The 19,471-nt window shown below is 36.4% G+C and overlaps 1 protein-coding gene across 1 annotated transcript; it reads right to left on the minus strand.

Annotated features, from left to right (window-relative positions):
• Positions 1-116: 116 nt before the first annotated feature.
• On the minus strand, positions 117-19,210 carry PI4K2B (phosphatidylinositol 4-kinase type 2 beta). Its single transcript, XM_067298170.1, has 10 exons — positions 18,896-19,210; positions 15,701-15,858; positions 12,250-12,450; positions 11,600-11,731; positions 10,067-10,220; positions 8,380-8,447; positions 7,802-7,901; positions 5,671-5,804; positions 4,439-4,498; positions 117-1,834 (listed from the first exon to the last, which is right to left on the minus strand). Exons 1-10 carry the CDS (start codon positions 19,185-19,187, stop codon positions 1,661-1,663), a joined length of 1,473 nt encoding a protein of 490 aa, XP_067154271.1. The 5' UTR covers positions 19,188-19,210; the 3' UTR covers positions 117-1,660.
• Between the last annotated feature and the right edge of the window lie 261 nt (positions 19,211-19,471).

Below are 19,471 nucleotides of genomic sequence, written 5' to 3' on the forward strand. Positions count from 1 at the left end.
CTATACACTTGGTACTACAGAGAAAAGCAAAACTAGTAAAGAAAAAAAAAGAGTAAAAAAAAAAAAGCAAAATTAAGGACTACCTTCTGCAGAACAAATAAAACATGAGTCTAAAATCTATGCATTCTAGATTATGACATTTATTGTCTTCAGGAGGCAGGTCTGATGCATAAACACCTGTGAATTTTAATAAACTGCTCAGATCATAAAGTTTCCATGGTTTGTTTTTTAAGGTGGTCATTTCAGTCTTATTTTAAACCCCACAGTACAGTAAGTTTTACATTTAAGGCTTAAACATTTCAGTTAATCAAGTGAATTGCTGACATGCTACATTAATATTTACATCCACTCAAAATTATATAAAATACAAGCATTTTATTATTTGAGTTCAACAGTATTGCTTAGAATTACAAAATACAGCAATGTCTGAAATACTGAAGGTTTCATAAAAGCAGCAATTTTTCTCCCATTCCTGTTTTTGTCCAGAAGATTACTAAAATAAAAATATTTACCATGTTACATAAGCCACCGATTTGGAAAAGTGACCAGCAAGTCTTAAACACATGAATATAAAAGCAAATATAAATTGGCAGATGAGCATGACACCGCTAAGGGTCCAACAATAAGTGTGTGTCCTATGTATTACACTTGTTTTCTCTGGTCAAAAATAATGGTGTATTTGGATAGGAATTTAGAAGGCAGGCTGGCTTAGTGATGAACACATTAGTGCTTCCGTCAATAACAGTAAAGAACCACTTTGGTGACCACTGATGAACACACTGTTTAATTATACACGTTTATATGCAAACAGCAAATCAGACTTGTAACAACGTGTAATTCTTTTGCAATGGGTCTATAGAGAAATATCACAATTTTCCATACCTGTATTTAAATACACAAGTTAAAAAAAACTACAGAGGAAATTTCATCATCTGAAATATACACCTAGTTTATTTAGTCACCGTAGGAACTGTATGTATTTACCAGGGGGCAGGATTTTGCCATAATTTAAACTACAAAACTTATTTTTGATCCCCACTTTGAGGAAAAAAACAAAAAACAACAAAACCCCCCCCACACACACATTTGGACCATATCTTCCCCACATTCTGTTACTTGGGTGTCAAGGACTGATTTTTTTTATTTTTTTTTTAATGCATGACTTCCCCCTCCCCTCAAGTAACTAGCCTATGAAAACCTATAAATAGCTTAGATATCAGAACAAAATTACATGGAAAAGCATTTTCACAACCAAAGATAACATTCTGCGCTTCTTTTTAAAGAGCTTATAAAAAGAAGTTAATAGGGAATAGGTTCTCATCTTTATATTAAATGAACAGAATTTCTATTGTATTCAAAAGCAGTATTTCAGCATATGCAAACTGTGCATCTTCCCTTTATTATTATTATTCAGAATACATTAATCTAGCCTATAAAAAATACAATATAGACAAGTTCTTCTCATTCCCTGACATAAGAATTCACAATTTTGACACAAAAATTGTAAACTTTTGATTACATTCAAAATATATTTCTTAAGTTCTGAGGTGTCGGCAGTCTGAGCTCTTGGTATACAGCAGAATTACTTTATTACAGAGCCTTTACACAAAAAGTAGCTTACGAAATTAGAGACATTTACTTTTCTCATATATTTTTGTTGCTACCAGGAGGAAAAGAAAGGCTTTCTGCTATAAAAGGTTTGTGTGAACGTATTACTCAGATGAACAATTCGGCCCTGACTTCCAGTGCTACTTCGCTCCACAATCACACGTGGCATCTGAACAAGCTGAAGAGGACTCCTTCCATCCTTTAATGCCTGAGTAAGGTTTAGTATCTAAAAGAATAAAAGGGAAAGGGGTGCACAAATTAAACTGGAGTTAATAGGTTTGCAAAGTTAGATGCCACTTTTAAAATCAATTCTGTAGAAAGAGATTGCATTGACAAATAATTTAAGAAAGATATTCTACTGCAAGTAGAACTATTTTATTTGGTAACACTATGACATCCTACTGTCACTTAATTATCCTTCTTTTCTTGATTATTTTAAGCAAGTTTCCTCTCAAATTTTGGAAAAGTGTGATAAAAAAATCTGAGAGCATTTTCAAATTTGACACATCTCTTAAATACATCGCATCTTGGAAGAAAAAGCCTTACAGAAAAGCAATCACCACATATTAACTTTGGGTCTACTGGGAATTTAACTACAAAATACTTCTTCATATCAGAACATATGAAGCCATATTACTAAACCCAGTGCTAAGGTCGAAATTCAGCTTTCACCTCCCCTGAGTCTATGCTACTTCAAGAACTTCAGTGCCCACTAACTCCCCTGATGTTCAATGTTACCCTTACTGAAAACGACGGCAAGTATTCAATTTAGTTTTACAGACATATCAGCATTATCCTTAATCTCAACCATTTTTTTCCACTGCACAATGCCCCCTTCTTCCTTAGCAACTTACTGCTCCCTGTTTATTCTGCACTTACATGGCTGAACAACCCTGATAGGCAATATCCTCTGCATAGTTTACTGCTGCTTGGCTCTTCTGACAACTCTACTTTACATTTACATTATCCAAGGCAATCTTTTGCAGACATGTGCTAGCTTGTGGATTAGTCTGCATGTTCTTGAGGTAATTGGTTTTCTTGTTGGTTTGAAGCTCTCCCTGAGAATTTTTCCCTACTTTGCAAAAATATGCTTCTAACTAGTTTTGGCACCTGTGATTTAAAGATCTTCCCCTTTACACGCAAGACATACTGTTCTTTAGCCTCCTTATCTTTATCAACTAGATACTTAATTCTTTTAATTCTTAAGGTTTTCATTTTTAAGGATTTATTTACAGACTTAGTTTTGGCTGTCCTGCTAATCTTAACTGAATGAATCCATAATCATGTGAACCAAAGTTATCTAGCTCTTCTATAATGCCTTTGAAATTTGCTTTGGTTTTACAACAAAAGCAAGTCTAAAATTATTAATAAAAAGCATCATTTTTTGATGAGGAAAGATCTATTAGCAGTCGCATCCAGGAGTAGTTAGTTGTCAGCACTTTTTCCTCTAATCCATGCCTGAGAACCTAACATCTCCTGCAATGACACACATTCTTGCACCGCTAGAAAGAAATTTTACTAAGCACTCTATCCAAATCCACGGGGGGGGGTGCCAAAGAAAGGGTCCAGATTTAACCTTTACAGTGGGGAAATGAATTCAGACATCCTTAGCCAGATGCCTCTTAAAAGAGAAGCTTTTGATTTCTCTTGATTATATAGATTAGGATTTTTCCTGAAGCTTTTTGTTAAATAATAAATTCCCTGCAGCAAATTACTTTATCACAAAAAAGCTACTTAGCACAGATCAAGCTGAATGAATACAAGTGACCTTCCAGTGACTGCACACCAAACTTCTCAGAAAAGTTATTTCAGAAACCAGTCCTGGTAATTCAATTTAACAAATAAGCTTTGCTGGCTTTTAGCCAGCACACATACCTAATGTTAATTGGGATTCTGTTTGACTAAGCAGAGCAGCAGTTTTGTGCAAAGCATTTCTTGGTACAGGAAACTTTACAGGAAAAAAAAGGTCAGATTAAGCCACTATAGGAATTGTGAATGGCTTTAAACTATCCATGTTGAAATTATGAATACAGAAAAATCAGTTTCAGTAAGTTAAGGACAAAAGGGACTATTAAATCATCTAGCTCTATTCCTCTATATCACAAATTATTGTTTTTCGTCTAGTTAACTGCAATGAGTTAAATAATTTTTAGCTAAATCTTTTTTTCCAGTATATCACCAATCTTAAATTTTAGAAGAGCAAGGAGATAGAGAATCCTTTTCCCTTCCTTGCGTGAGCAGTTAAACACACACACAAACTGATAAATATTGCCAAATTTCTCATCTGAAAATACTTGGATTACTTTTTTAGTTATTGGTTCTTACTGTGACCATCACTGCTAGGAGGAATAAACTTTATTACCTAATATTTCTTCCTTGTAAGGGATATCCCAGTGATCAGGTTAACCCTCCAAAATAAAGTCACATTTGTTTTAATAACATAACCAAATCAGCCACCAAATTTTCCATTCAAGTTTATGTGACTCTTCTTCATTGTTCCTAATTTTTAAGATATCTAAGAATATATATAGGAAAAGAACTCTGCACTACTGACTGTAGAGGGGAACCTTCCCCCCCCCCAAAAACAATAAAACCCTACTTGAGAAAGTTTTCCTCTATAAAACCAAAAACCATTATAAGCTTTTTACTGCCTCAGTGATATGCAAATAAAAACAGCCTCTGAGTAAATTCAGTCTTCCCAGATGAAAATGCCCTCAAGTCACTTTCAATTTGAGTTGGCTGTTTTCTTTCAGAGATAAAAAAAAAAAAAAAAACTAAGAAGTGATGGTGTATTAAACAGATAAATAAAATTTTTAAAAGCCAGTCTTACCTGCCCTCTCATAACGGACATTTGATTTTCAAAAGTAGCCTTGTCAAATCCTTTATCAGTCTTTGTTAAAGAAAACAAAGAGTTATTATTATAGGAAATGACCAATTTGTTTTTAGCTATATACTTAGCATGCAAATTCATCAAGTTCACAATATGCATGGTCACATGTATCAACATTACAATAATTTCTGGAAGGTTCAAATAGTCATAGTATGACCCACAAAAAGGCCTATTTGTTGCAGCAAATACGCATATGTGGAAATGAAGGATTTACCATAATCATAGAAGTGAAAAACACCTGTAGATATGTCTTTTAAGCATTTCTAGGTAGGCTTGATACCATCATATGATGTTACACAACTCTGACTTGCAAAGCGTGCCTTTACAGCTAAATAAATACTTCCTCCTTCAGATTTATTAATCGGTTTCTGCTGTGATTATCGGACTATGTGGAACCATTTTGAACACAACTGAACCAAAGATGTAAATATTAGTGAACATTTTTCAGGATCTAGTCTTGCAATTACAGCTGCATTTTCATTACAAGTCTTAAATTTCCATTTCTATCAACCCTTGCCATTTGGATTATTGAACTTGGACATTAGAAACATTTGTGTATTTTATGAATTATCTCTACCAAAGCTTACAATTGTTTATGGAATGTTTCAAAATGGACAGTCCTTTGCATGTAAATACTGCAGCACAGTTTTAGTATCTTTAAAATAAGTTTGACAAAACTTTCACTTGGAAACTCATTCAATAACATAGTCAAGATTTTAGTGTCAAATTAGCACAATATATGTATGTAAAGTTATTGATATGAAATTTATGGAAGTACCTGAAGTTACATTAAATATGATTTTCTCAGGTTGCTACAGTTTTTGAAGTATATGCGTGCATGCACACACACATGTGAATATGTGTATCTATATACACACAGGCACATTAATAAGATTTTACAGAGATGTTATTAAAGTTAACTAGCTTTAATTGATTACATGAAACATAAGAGGTAATTGTGATTTTGGGTAAGCTGATTACTATCAATTAGTCACATTAGTGACAGCTTCCTCCAATTATAAACCCTTTCTGCCATGTCAGCATTACATCTAAAATAGCACAATATCATGACATACACAAGCTAAATTCATGAAAAGAATGAACCTCTAACCATTCCATTACAAATATTAGCAGTTTCAATAATGTTCATTTCAAAGAAGCAACGTATTCACCTTAAACAGTTCGTAAAGATCTTCACAGAGATCCTGTACGAAGTTCATGTCAGAAATACGAGGAAGAACTAAGTCTCTGGTCTCCTGAGAGAAAGGAACTTTTGCTTGAGAAAGCCAAGCCCAATGAAAGGGATCTAATAAAGAAAAACAGTTACATTTACAGATTAACAACAAGCAGAAATTAAATGTTTACTCTCAAATGTTTACTATGGATATAATGCTCTGGTGCCTACTAAACATTCGGGCACATTTTTTTTTTTTTTTTAAATATACATCATGTTACCCAGATACCTTTTTTGTCTACAGTTACAGAAGTAGCTTTAGAGCTTACTTAACCTTTTTTCCAAACAGCAAAGAACACATTCTAAGTAATAAATACTTAGTCGAAGCAATAAGTAAAAAAGGTGCATCAATTAAATACTGTAAATAGAAGTAAATGCTTTCTCCTATTTTGTAATACAGTTTCCCTTGGAGTAAAATAATGGCTACTATCAAATAAATCATTTTTCAGAAGTATGACTTATACTGAAGAATTAACAAAAGTAGCTACTATTTTTTAATAAATCTTTAGTTTATTAAGATGCCTTCTAAGCAGATTAATAATATCTATGGGGAAAAAATAAGCGTTTTTCTCAAAAACAAACAGTTTTTCAAGAGATAATTAAGAGCATTTAGTGTTAACATTGTATCATAGAATAATTTAGGTTAGAAGGGAACTTTGAAAGTCACCTAGTTTAGTTGAGAGAATACTCCATCCCATCATCCAGGTCATTAAAAACATTAAACTGTATCGGCCCCAGTACAGACCACTAAAGAACATCACTGGTAGCTGACCACCATTCAAACTTTCTAATACTGATCACAGCCCTTTGAGCGTGACAGCCCAGCCAGTTTTCCGCTCACCTTACAGGCGACTTTTCCAGTCCGTATCTCAATTTGACTACAAAGATTCTATGGAAGATCATCCTGGAGGCCTTGCTAATGTCAAGGAAAACAATAACTACTGCCCTCCCCTCATTCACTGAACTAGTCATCTCATAAAGAGCTATCTGGTTGGTCAAGCACAGTTTGTCCTTGGTAAATCCATGCATGAAGAACAAGAAGGTGATGGGGAAGCCAGCACTTGGACATGGCTTTCAAGAGGCTTTGCTCCACAATCTTCCTGGGGACTGAGGTTAGGCCAACCAGCCCATAGTTCTTCATATCCACTTCTTGCCCTTCTTGAAGATGGGCAATTAGCCATATTACCCAATTACCATAACCCTTCAGAGCTGATGAGAGCGCAACCTCACAACATCAGCCAGCTCAACCGTGTTTTGGACGCATCCCATCTGCTCCTATGAACTTCTGTATGTCCATTTTGCTCAAGTACACCCTTTCTTCTTCTACTTTGGATAATGGGACCATACAGAGATCTGAGTGGGGTAATTAATTAGCTTTTTGACAGCTAAACTAGCCCACGCTTAACTCAATACTGCTAGAATTACCTGATGGGCTAACAGTCCCCAGGTGAAGTAATTGCAAGCTGTGTCAGGCACTTCCCTCTAGACTATGTGTAGTCAGAGATGTGGTCAGAAGCAACTCCAATCTAGTTTTAGTAATAATGTCAATTTTTGGTCTGCTTAGGAATAATGCTAACTAAAGATTAGTTTCTACATATGGTAAAGATGAAGACATAAAAATAACATGAATCTTGTCTATTCATTATTCACTTACAGCAATACCTTTGAAATAGTTTTGATATTTGGTCATTAGAGTGACCAATTGGATATCCTTCCAGACCAATTGGATATCCTTCCACTCAAGTGATTTTCTACAACTGTAAGGGAAAAAACACATGCCTTGCTAAATTCTTCCAATTCCACCATCGGTGAGTATACACACAGTCATACTGTGTTTATGAACATCCATATATTATTATTATTTAATGTAAAAGGATAAAAAAGAACAAGGACTAAGTCACATATTCCATTGCAAAAATGGAATTTGTTGCTTATTTTCTGAAAAAAAAAATATGCCACTATTAAAAATTCAATACATACTTATAATGATGGTTTCTCACTACAGTAACCTAATCTAAGAATATTTATTTAGCAGTGACTCTCCCAAAAAGATGATTAATCACACTTACATGCTCTCCACTCATCAGGATGCTTAAAAGGAAATGCTAACCCGTTGTCAATTGCAGCAATTTTAATAATAGGTTCTTTAGTTACAGTCCATTGGATATCCTACAGAAAGAATATTTGCAAGTGAAATACACATGCATACAAAATAGCAAAATACATTAAAGATACTAAATATAGGGCTTTTTAGCCTCGTTGCTTAAAGTCAACTTAAGCATTACAAGGGAGTATCGAAATAAAACAGATTCAAGCACACAATTCTTACTCTAACATCAATGAAAAGGAGCCCTTCTCCAAATACAAATACAATATAAGGAGAGCACAGAAATAACTGAAGGAATGCATTTGAACAGATGATTTTATTATTCTAGACAAATCTAATAAAGAAAAAAGCTATAGAACAATAAAAATAACTTCCAGAACGATTTTATCCAGACCAGTCTAATTTGAACAGCTTGTCCATTCACCTAAAATAATTTTCAGTACCAGATTTCTTGACTGTGCAGCAGCATTAAAGCCATTCACTTCCTCCCACACAAGACCAAGTTATTACAAAAATAAAGTTTAAGAATAGTTTTTTTACCTTATCTGACAGATCAGTTTCATCATCTTGTTTTTCATACCTGACCAACCAGTTATCATTACCTCTGTCTTTCAAAAGGAAAATGCATGTCACAAGTTATTTACAAAGAATTAGTCATCTAAAAATGGCATACAACAATTTGTATTGTAAATTGAGAATTTACCAAAATAGTCAAAGCGTTCACAAACTTTTTTCTTCCCAAAATACATGCATTTTAGCTTTACTGAAAGATTTGTAGCAGCTGATTTACTGAAAAGATTGAAAATTTATTATGAGTTTAGTCACATATTACTTTTGGTTTCCCCCACTGGCTGAATACAGTAAAATATCCAGAAAGCTAAGAGAAACTACTTTGATTCATTTATACAGAAAGACTGGCTGTAGAGTGCACTTTTCCTGCAAAAAAGAACATCAGCAGCAGCCAGGATGACTTAAGTTTTATGCTTCTGTTTTAATGCTGGTGGGGAGAGGCCTTCGAAAATTGCAGATAACATGAGGTTTGAGGAAGAGGGGAAATGAACTCTTTGAAGATGGAGGGGAAACAAAAGGTCATCTTCAGTTTCTGACAAAGGCCATCTTCACCATTCAGAAGGAACTGAGGTGTCAAAGGCTTTCATAGGGTCTTCCAGATACATGATACCATGGATACATAGGTGCTTGTATGGTCTTAAGGTGCCCCCTTAAGTTTAGTTAAGCATCCACTTTCAGAACTTTTTCATGTTCTACCATGATTAGATGCATTAGATAAACGTGAATCATCATCCACATAGTGAATTCCTCCATTTTAACCATTTTCCTTACAATTTTAAGGAAGTCATAGGAAACAGTTTTGGACTTGTTCCAAAACAAAATGTTTTGGAACATTGGGTTCTATTTGACAGAGCTGACAGACCACAGCAGTGGCAAGAAAGTATTGCGTTCTTCTCATCAAGCTTACTACTTTCAGTCTGTTGCTAATAAAGAGATTATGGTGACTTATCTTCAGCTGGATTCCTTTCTAATAAGTGAATTTAAGAAAAGGAAAATAAGCTTGAGCTGGTATACCTGAAGAACAGTAAAGATGCCCACCTCTGAAAAAGCAGCAAAGGAAGTGTTTAGATAAAATGGCCTTTTGATCCTTGAGGAAACAAATCACCTACATAGTCAACAGAAGAATCCCAGCCTCCAAGTGAAGGAATGCAGGGGAACTGAAAGATGTAATCACAGTTCTGCTTCAGTGCCTGATTATAATAAATACAAACTCTTTTGCACTCATGCAAAACTGGGTTGTTGTTATTGTTGGGCTCCAGCTTAGCAGAAAGGAAGGGTAGCTGTGGTTTCTCTTATGGCCCCTGAAACCCCAGCATCCCTTGTATGTTCTTCTGAGTAAGGGACACAGACAGCTATAGCCTACTGACATACTTAAAAGAAAAACAAAGAGTATTTGTTTTCAACTTCCTACGTTGCTTAAAACTATCAAGTAACTGCCAAAAAGGGTTCCTTGGATCTTATCGTATATTGTAATATTTAATGTTTGAATTCAAAATAGATTTTGCAAGTTTATAAGCAATATTCTGGCCTTCAGTTGTGGGTGGAATGAAAGATGTGAAATGCAATAGAAAGCTTTCTCAGCAACTATCAGCCAGCACTGTTTGCCATTTCTGCCTCAAGAGAGTAGGTAGACACTAAGGGACACTGTAATGGATACCTGTATTTCTGATGACATAATCTAAGATAACCAATCTTTCAAACTGTGACTGAAATTCTTTCCTTGTATTCTCAGGTAAAGGATCAGTTTCAAACTTCCTGAGCCAGGAGTCAGCTTCCTTATATCCTTCAACAAACAGCTGGAAGGAGCCAACCTGAAACATTAAAAAAATGCATTTGGAAAATGCACTTATGTAGATCATTTAAGTAATTTTAATACTAACTGAAAAACTGATGATACTCTTTAAAAGTTCTGAATGCAAGAGATATGACACAGAGCCATTTGGCAAGGGCTACATAAAATAGTAAGATTACTAAGTGTTTTTTCTTTCACTCTAAATCCTTAAAAAAAAACCCTACAGATTCAAAACATTTATTTTTCTTTTTTAAAAATCATTGTTTAAGCACTCATTGAATTAACCAGGAACAAAACGCAGGCAAACAGCCCAACATGAATGAACATTCAGCATCATGCGCAATGTGTGGAATGAAGAAAAAACAACATTATTCCCTTTTTCATACAGGATTTTAGAAACACTTGGTTCAACAGTTCATAAGAAAATCACCAGAAAATTACAGGATAAAATACTCCTCTCAGAAGAACTTGTATGTTTCATTGTTGACAACAGCAGCTTTCTTTTTTTTTTTTTTCCAAGACAGACATTTTACATGAGAAAGGCTGAATTACATTTCCCAAGAGTCCAAGGAAAAAAAATGCAGATGGGAGAAGTTCCGTATTTGTTGGTAACATGGAAGGCACTCAGGAAGAAAATTTAAAAGTATGGTTTGCATTTGAGAAGTAAAACACACACAGGTGCACATGTGCAGAGATGTGGGTGAACAAGGCGCCTCCTGTGTGGAATAAGCATGCCGATACAAGCTTACATAACATATGCCACATGGATTGAAACTGTGGGGAAATGACACAAGTGGATTACCAAAGCTGTACATAAACTGTGTTTAAAAAGTTTAGGAGCAGTAAGATTTTGTGGCTACAACAAGGCATGTATAGCTCAGCAGGTGAGGTTTTAGTCAGCATAGTACTGCACACAATGTGAAAAGAAGGTGGGATGAACACAACAAAAGGATACCTTAAAGAAGGAAAAAAAGACATAGAAGGGAAAAAAAATTAGGAAAGTGAAATTACTAGATAATTGAATTGCAGGAGGAAAGTAATTACACAATATGAAAGTATGATACTGAAGGGAAAGACTAAATAGTCAAGGGGGGAGGGGGGAAAAGGCAGAACATTTTAAAGTATTACTTCTCCAGCAGAAAGCAAGATTGCAAATTGATACAAGTGGCTAGATTATAGAAGCAGTGTAAATGAAGGAATGACATCATAAATCAAGTAGTCAAAATTTGCTTAAGATCAGTCCTATCCATCAACCTTCAGTCATTCAGAGATAGTTTTTAATAAGCAAAGCTTTTCTTCTATCAAAAGAAGTTACCTATGAATATTGAATTTTTTTAGTCAATCATTTATGTAAAAAGAAGGAAATGCATAAACCACTTTTTTTTTTTTTAAACTTACCTTAGGAGGTAGTCCAATTCGATTAAATTTTTTAGCAACTTTTGGCACTTTCTCTAAAGCATATTTTTTTCCTCTTGACTTTGCACGATCTATTGCACTGTAGTTAAAGGTCTCACTGACAAGCCAGACAACCTTAAGATATAAAAGTTAAAACATAGCACAGAGCTGCTTATTTTAATTATAGCTTTACAGTAAATTTTATGCTCAGCTGTCAAAAACGCAAAAAAGAAGCATCATGCTTTTCTGTATAGACGAAATTTCACATGAAAAGATGAACACATGCTATTTTATGTATCTGGAACAGAAAATCTTGCTAAAATACTTATACCTGGGGATCTTTATATGCTGTTTTTTGCAATCTTCACGACCGTCACCAAAACATGAGGCATGAAAGTGCCAGAAAGTGCTAGAAACAGAAGTTACTCAAAGAAAAAAAAAGATTCAATTCAGATCTAAAACTTATTTTACAACAAAATCTCACAGTCAGACACTGGGCCAAACCACAGTGCTTTGGAACTTGCAATAGTTTAGAAATGATTTAGGGCTGATACACGATATATAAGGATGTCTTCACAACTACAATCCAGAGAAAGACAAACCTGTGGTTGTGTATTTTTCACATTCTAATAATTTATGCAATTTAATTTTACCTTAGTTTTAGGTACAACTCCTAGCCCCAGCTTGTCATCCACAAGATAGGCACCAGCTTCAGAGAGGTATCCCTGATTTGGAATGAGGCAGCCTCTGCCAAAGCAGCAAGGACAACAAATCTTGTGAAAATATTTGGTCCACTTTGGATTTAGATGTCCATAAGGCTCTTCAGATTTTGGTTTGAACACTCCAATGTTTTTCTAAGATACATAATATAAAATTTAAGTATGAATACTTGAGTTGCAAAATATTAATACTTTCAAATAACTAATTTTCAAAATGAATTTAAATATTATCCACTGCATTTTACATTTTGCTCTTTTCAGATGATGAAATAATAAAACTAGAAATAACAAAACAGCATTCCAAATAAATTTATCATTGAATGCTTGCCTAGAGGTAGCACAAATTCAAAATAAACTCTTCATAACAGAAAACCTAAAGTAGATCTAACATTTACTAGCTTTTCGAAATTAAAAAGGACCGTCATTTTACAATCTAAAAAGAGCTTTTAACAGTAGTTTCAAAAAGCAGCTTTCAGCCTCCCTGCTTGTTCATTGATTAGGTTTTCCAGACAAAGATGCAATGTTTCCAGGAAAGTGACAAATACACAGTGTGCCAACAACAAAATATATTACCTCTAATCTTTTCTATTTTATTGCTTTCAGATAAAATAAGTTAAAAAATAATTCTGCTATTATTTGATTGCAATTCCAGACAGCAGTGTCTTCTTCTACAGCTGCTGTAGATTCCTCAGATCAAAGTTGACAATGCTTCACATTATCAATCATAATTTACTTTGGAGAGATATAGTAAAGCTTAAAACTACTCCAGAGTATTGCATCCAATTTTGGGTAGTATACTTCAAGAAAGGTGTGAACTAACTGGAGAAAGTTGAAAAACAATGAGAATGATCAGAAAAATGCAAATAATGAAAGATTGTATGAACCGGGACTGTTTAGCCTAAGACTCAGTAAATGGGGACATAAAACCTTAGTAGGTTGCTATAAAGAAGAGAGGAACAACACATTCACTGCTAATGTGACAATAAATGATAGCCTTAAATCCCAGCAGATAAAATACAAGAAGAAAAATCCTTTTGAACTTTAAGAATAGCTCAACACCAGAATGCACTACTTGGTTGCAGAGTTTCCAAGACAGGACATCGCTAAGAACAGGTCAGTCAGACATTCATCAGGAATCACGTAAGATGATCCTGCTCTAACACAGAGGTAATAGAAGTGCCTCCTACACAATTCTGTATTTGCTAGCCACAAACCCCAGGATTGCTATTACACTAAAACATATAACCTTCTGATCATCTGCAACAAACTTTGGCATAACGCATGAAGTCCATGTAATGACATTCCTAAAGCTCAAATTTAGAAATGGTGTGTCTTCATTCCTTCTCTCAGGGCCATGATAAGTCAAATTCTTAGCTCATAAAGATTTAAAACAACTGTTTAGAAAGCATTTTCACATATTAGTTCTCTCCTGAATGCATATCAAAGCTGGAGCTCTCAATAAGCCAACATTGTCTGTAGTTGCACTACCAGTCTCATAGCTGTTTTACACCAAACAGGTAAGATAATAAGTCATGAATAAGGTTCCTGGCAATCCAAATATCATCATCCTTCAGTAAGCACTGGCTTACCTTGATTATGAAAAGGAAGAGACTTGTTCCTCTAGATTCTAGTAAGTTTTTGTCTGCTTTTAATCTTGCTTTCTCAAAACACACTAACTACAGAGAATTTCTTTTGTTCAGTTTCTAAATAGAGTACACAAGACATAAGACATCAATAGTACTGCCCATCTCATCCATCCATTTTGATTTATTTTCATCAACTACCAAGAGAAACAAATTATGAATCATCACTATTTGCATTCATCATACAAAATAAGTTTCCCATCAATAGGGGAAGGAAACAAAGTGACAATTCCTTTATATTTTCAGAGTGCTATTATCTGTGATTCTAAGGTTACACTCAAAATCATTATTAAGTTCTATGCAACAGCACAGTTACAATTCAATTTAGACCTATACAAAAGGTTTTTATGCTTACAGTAAATATTCCATTTAACATGACAATTTGGAATACTAACCAATGCTTGTTGAATGTATTACTAAATTGTCTTTTTTAAAGTTTTGTAACACCTTGGATGCTGGATTTATTTGGTATACTTCTTTAGTCAAAGTTCCAATGTTAGGTTTAGAATTGTTAAAAAGTTATTAAACTGAATCTACTGAATCACATGGAGCTGCTCTAAACAAAGCTAGCAGCTTTTAATTTCCCAGAAAATGAAGTAGTATATTTGGTAGTATATGCCAAACCATTAATTATCTCTTTTCTGAAACTCTCTTTGGATAATACTTCCTACAAACAGGCCATTTTTAAAAGGAGCTCAGCTCATTCCATTACACACCTGGGCCTTACTGTGATATACCATCACACCTAGTCTGGACAATCTAGAGAGTTTTCAAGGTTTCATTAAGTTAGAACCTTGCTAAATTTTGCAGAGCCATTGAAATTGAGGCCTGGAGTAGAACCAGGCAGCTCAGAACCAGACAACCTACCAGGCCAGCCTTAATTTTGCAAGTCAAAATTAATTGGCTCCATTGGCATTAACAGTTAGTCAACGGTTGAACTATCAAAAGCGTGCTGTAGAAGGGCTTGCATTTGTAACAGAAGTAATGTCTTTGACTTGGTTAACCAATGAGCAACAGACACAGAAACATTCATCACACCAGGAAGAGTACTGCTGAAGGACTGAACTGCTTCATATCAGTATACAACTGAGGCAAATAAATGTGCAAAGGTAATTTTATTTGGACAGCTTCAGTTTTATCTTTCTGATAGAACCAAACAGACCTAGACCTAACAGAAAGCTAGCTAAACTTAGCTAAACTTGTGGCTAAGCTTAGTATTAGTGCCAGTAAACACTTCAGAAGCTGACAAATAAGAAAACTAAGCATTTCTTTAATAAGCTCTTTCTCAACATAAGGAGGGGGGAGATTACACAAGGAGAGCAGGAGAAAGAAAGCAAGTCACAAAACTGGTTTTAAGTGGAATGATGCAATACTCTGTAGCTGATCTCAAACAGGATGCAAGATCCATTCTACAAATAGGAGTTGCACTATTGACAAAACAAAGTTTTATTAAACCTTTAAAAGGAATAATCAATCTAGATAACCTCTAAATTTAGAACAAACAATAAAGAAAAATTAAAAGGAAGCAAGGAATTTAATATCAGTATTCCTGCAGTCCCTTGCTGGCAAATACATTCATATTTTGCAGTAAAATTATTTTTATGGTCTACCAAAAAAAAAACCCCTCTAGCTCCCCCCCCTTTTTAGCATACAATAAATTATTATCAAACAATTTATTTAAATGGTTTTCCATCTTTTAAACTGATTGTTGATAGAGTCTGATTCAGCAATAATGTGCTCACCCCCTTTGGATCCTTGACAAAGTAACTTCCACTGGATCCTTGAGAAATTCTGTCTGGAAAAACTCCACACTCTATAGCTTGTTCTGCTCTCAGAATAATTTCTGCAAATTCTGGATCATCCAAAAATATGTTCATATCAACAGTATGTCCTGTATTTCCTGAAAAATAAAAAAAAAAGCACTCTTCAGTGCAATTTACACTAAGAATTAATAACATAAGTAAATACGTAGAAAACCTATAAGTTTTTCTTGTTAATGCTGACTCAAGAGAAGGCTGAAAAATTCAACCTATTAAATCAGTGAAACCTGATTTCACCAAATGCCTAATAAATCTTTTGTTTAAAATAAAACTGCCAAATCTGCAACAACCAATTTGAGATCACCATTACAAAATTTCTGTATTGTTCAAAGAGATTTTTAAGATTTATTTACATACGGAAGCCTAAAAATAATTTAAAAAAAATTCAGAAACAAGCCTGTCAAAAAATACATGGGTGCACCAAAGCTTTTATGTACAACTTTTTTTTTAAAGCTAAAAGTATCCCTTTGTAGAGTCAGCTATCTGAAAGTACGTGTATGTTGTCCATCAAGCACTAAATATTAGAAGAGTATCATTTGGCTAACAGCTTTGCTAACATATTCATTATCTGCTTCTAGGACACAATGATGTTATTCAATAAACAATCTATTACATGGACCACTGACAAGTAGCATTAATACCCCAATTAAATACTGCATGCCATCATCATGCCAACATTAAAACACTATGAACTACTTACAGGATTTGTATGTATACTGACCAAAACATCAGCTCTTTGCAGATACTAAACACTTAGAAAAGAACTAGAAAACAGCTGCCAAGATTTCATACATTTACTGCTATTAAAACTCTTTGAAGTTATTTTACCCAACTTCTGAAATTGGAAATTTCAGTAACTTATTTTTAGGCTAGAATTATACCATATTCTTACTGAGAGCATTTTAACGGGTCTGTGCAGAAATTAGGGTTTATTTCTATATTCAGAAATAGCCACATTATTCTAAATTAAGTATTCACAGACAACGTTGCCTTGTTCCTATTTCAGCACTCTAGGAAATGCAAGCTAAAAGAACTTGCACATCCTTCTAGAAAGACAACTGACACACCAGAATTTATTCAGAAGAGTTATTCCTAAACAGTTTAGGCACAGACAAATCAAAAATTGCTCCTAATGCTTTACTGCTAACACTTTCTTGTAGCACAGGCCATTCTTTGAGGCTGTTTCCTGGACCACTACCACTTGCTTATTCATGAACCAACTGGACATAATAACATGTCTTTAAAACAAAAAAGCTAAAAAGCATAAAACATAGGAAAGCCTTAGCATAAGTTAGAAAGAGTTAAAACTAATGACAGCTCATTTTTGAGGACCAACAGCCCACTGGATCGGATGGGCTATCGTTTAAATTAAAAGCTTTTACTGAAATTATCAGGAACAATTAATAAATTGTTTTTGATTAAGCCTGCCACCAAAAGACAGGGAGAAACATCACAACATACAGCTGAGCTGTTACTGTGATATACCTTTGCATCAAGGAAAACAAAATTTAGGTTTTGTACTGTTACTGTCATGGAACATAATATCCATATTAAGATGCACATTCATCTTCCCAATGAGAGGCCCTACAGAGGAACTTTTTACCACAGGGACTGAAGTTGCCTATACAGAAGACAATTTTCTCAGAGGGCAGTTTTTAAGTCCTACGGGTTCATTCCAAAAGCTAAGGCCATCAGAAGCCTTGTTGTCTTGAGGAATATGTTCTTCAACCTCGTTTTTTCTAACTAAAATAATAATTGCAGGAGGAATGTCTTAAATTAAAAAACAAATAAAAAGGTTTAATATACTATGCTCAATTATTCCACTAAGGAAGAAGGGGGGGGGGGAGATATTCAGAACTTATTTGTTCATTGTTGCTCCTGTGCTACTAGAAAGCCTTCTGTTACTACAGTGATGTGGGCAGTGCAAAACCCTATGAGGTGAAAAACAAGGAAATATGCAGTTTTAAGAAGTTTCCCTTTAGTCTGTCAACAGCCTCCAAATGAAAATAAGCCATCTGAACTGACACTAGTATTTGCTGAACGTGACCAAGTTTTATGTTTTTCCTTCTTCAAAAAAGTTAATCAAGATTTCCATTAAAAAAAGTGTGCTACATCACCACTTATTTCCAGTACAATCTCTAAAACCTACAGTTATAACTGAGCAAAGTTTTTCTTGCAACTACTCTGAAAATCATCATTCTCAATAAGTTCCAATTTAGGAGACCAGAGTCTTCACTCTGGAGTATTAACAGGTATGTTTTGTTAAAAGCCCTGTCTCGTTAACACATTTTAAAAGCTTTTTGGAAACAAGACAGGAAAATGCTATTATTTTAGCACCATGTTCACATTACAGTGTCTGGTCTATCCTTAGGACTACTGCTTAAAAGGAGAGATCTTATTCTTAAATATTGAAGTATGCTAGAAGAGCTGCTAGCACAGCTTATTTTGCTCAAAAATTTTTGTAAGCTGTTCTTGCAAAAGAAACAGTTTTTTACGAGTCTCTAGCAATCAATCCTATGGTATAACTACACCAGCAAATGCTATTTAGTAAGACAAGTCCATAGGCTTACATCTATTTACAAAGCTACACACAATCAGAAAGGCTGAAAGCCTGAAGAAAAAAAAAGCGAACAGTAAAAACTGTGAAGATTATCATCTTGCCCATATCTTTAGAGTTAGGTAATGACCACGTTTATGCTTCTTTTCAAATCCATACCCAAGCACTTTAATTTCTGAATTTTTACATCACACATTTTCCCTCTTTGAGGAACAGAAAGCACACACATTTACCAAACCCCAAAATAAGCCAGCCTAGTACAAATGCAAAATTCAATATACGCAAAGATGCCAAGAAGCGAACAGACTGGATGAGGGAGCAGGAACAGCCCAAGCGTTACTGGCAGCATGTAGAGAAGGGGGACGCGAACAAGCGCTGCAAGAGGCGACGCTTCCAAACTTTTGTCAGGAGCGCGGGCAGCGCCGGGCAGCCCCGCCGTGGCCCGCAGCCCGCGAACGGTGCGAAGCCAGAGCTGAGAAACACCACAGAGATGGGGAAGAGACGACACAGCCCGGGAGGAAGGGGGGCGCGGGGCCGCAGGGGGCCCGGCCCGGCCGTACCCGCACCCGCGGCGGCGCGGGGCTCCTTGTCCCAGGCGGCGGCGGCGCCCGCCCGGCGGCGGCCGGCGGCCGGCGCCCGCAGCAGCGGCTCTTCCTCTCCCTCGCCGTCGGGCCCCGAGCCCTCCTCCTCCTCCTCCTCCTCGGGGCCTCGCTCTCCACACAGCCGCACCGCCCCGCCGGGGGCGCCTTTCGCCCCCGGCGGCCCCCGCCAGGCCGGCCCTGCCCGCAGCGCCGGCTCCGCCAGGAGCAGCAGCAGCCGCTCGTCGGGCTCCTCCGGGCCCGGCTCCGCCATGGGCGGCCGCGGCCGGGCGCCGAGCGAGCGCGGTGGGGGGGAGCCGTTGCCGCCGGCGGGCTCAGAGCCCCCCGCAGCGGCCCATGGCGCTCGTCGCTGCCGCTGCTGCCCGCCCCGCGGCCGCGGCGCCTGTCAGCGCCTGCGCATACGCGCTGCCGCCGGCGCCCCGCCCCCCGGCGCATACCTGCCTTAAAGAGGCCGCCGCGCGCAGGGCAACGCCCGCGGCAGGGCGCCCGCACCGCACCGCACCGCACCTGCCCCGCGTGAAGGAGGCTGACCTGCCC

The sequence above is a fragment of the Apteryx mantelli genome, chromosome 5 (genome assembly GCF_036417845.1).
Source record: "Apteryx mantelli isolate bAptMan1 chromosome 5, bAptMan1.hap1, whole genome shotgun sequence".
NCBI classification, from domain to species: Eukaryota; Metazoa; Chordata; class Aves; order Apterygiformes; family Apterygidae; genus Apteryx; species Apteryx mantelli.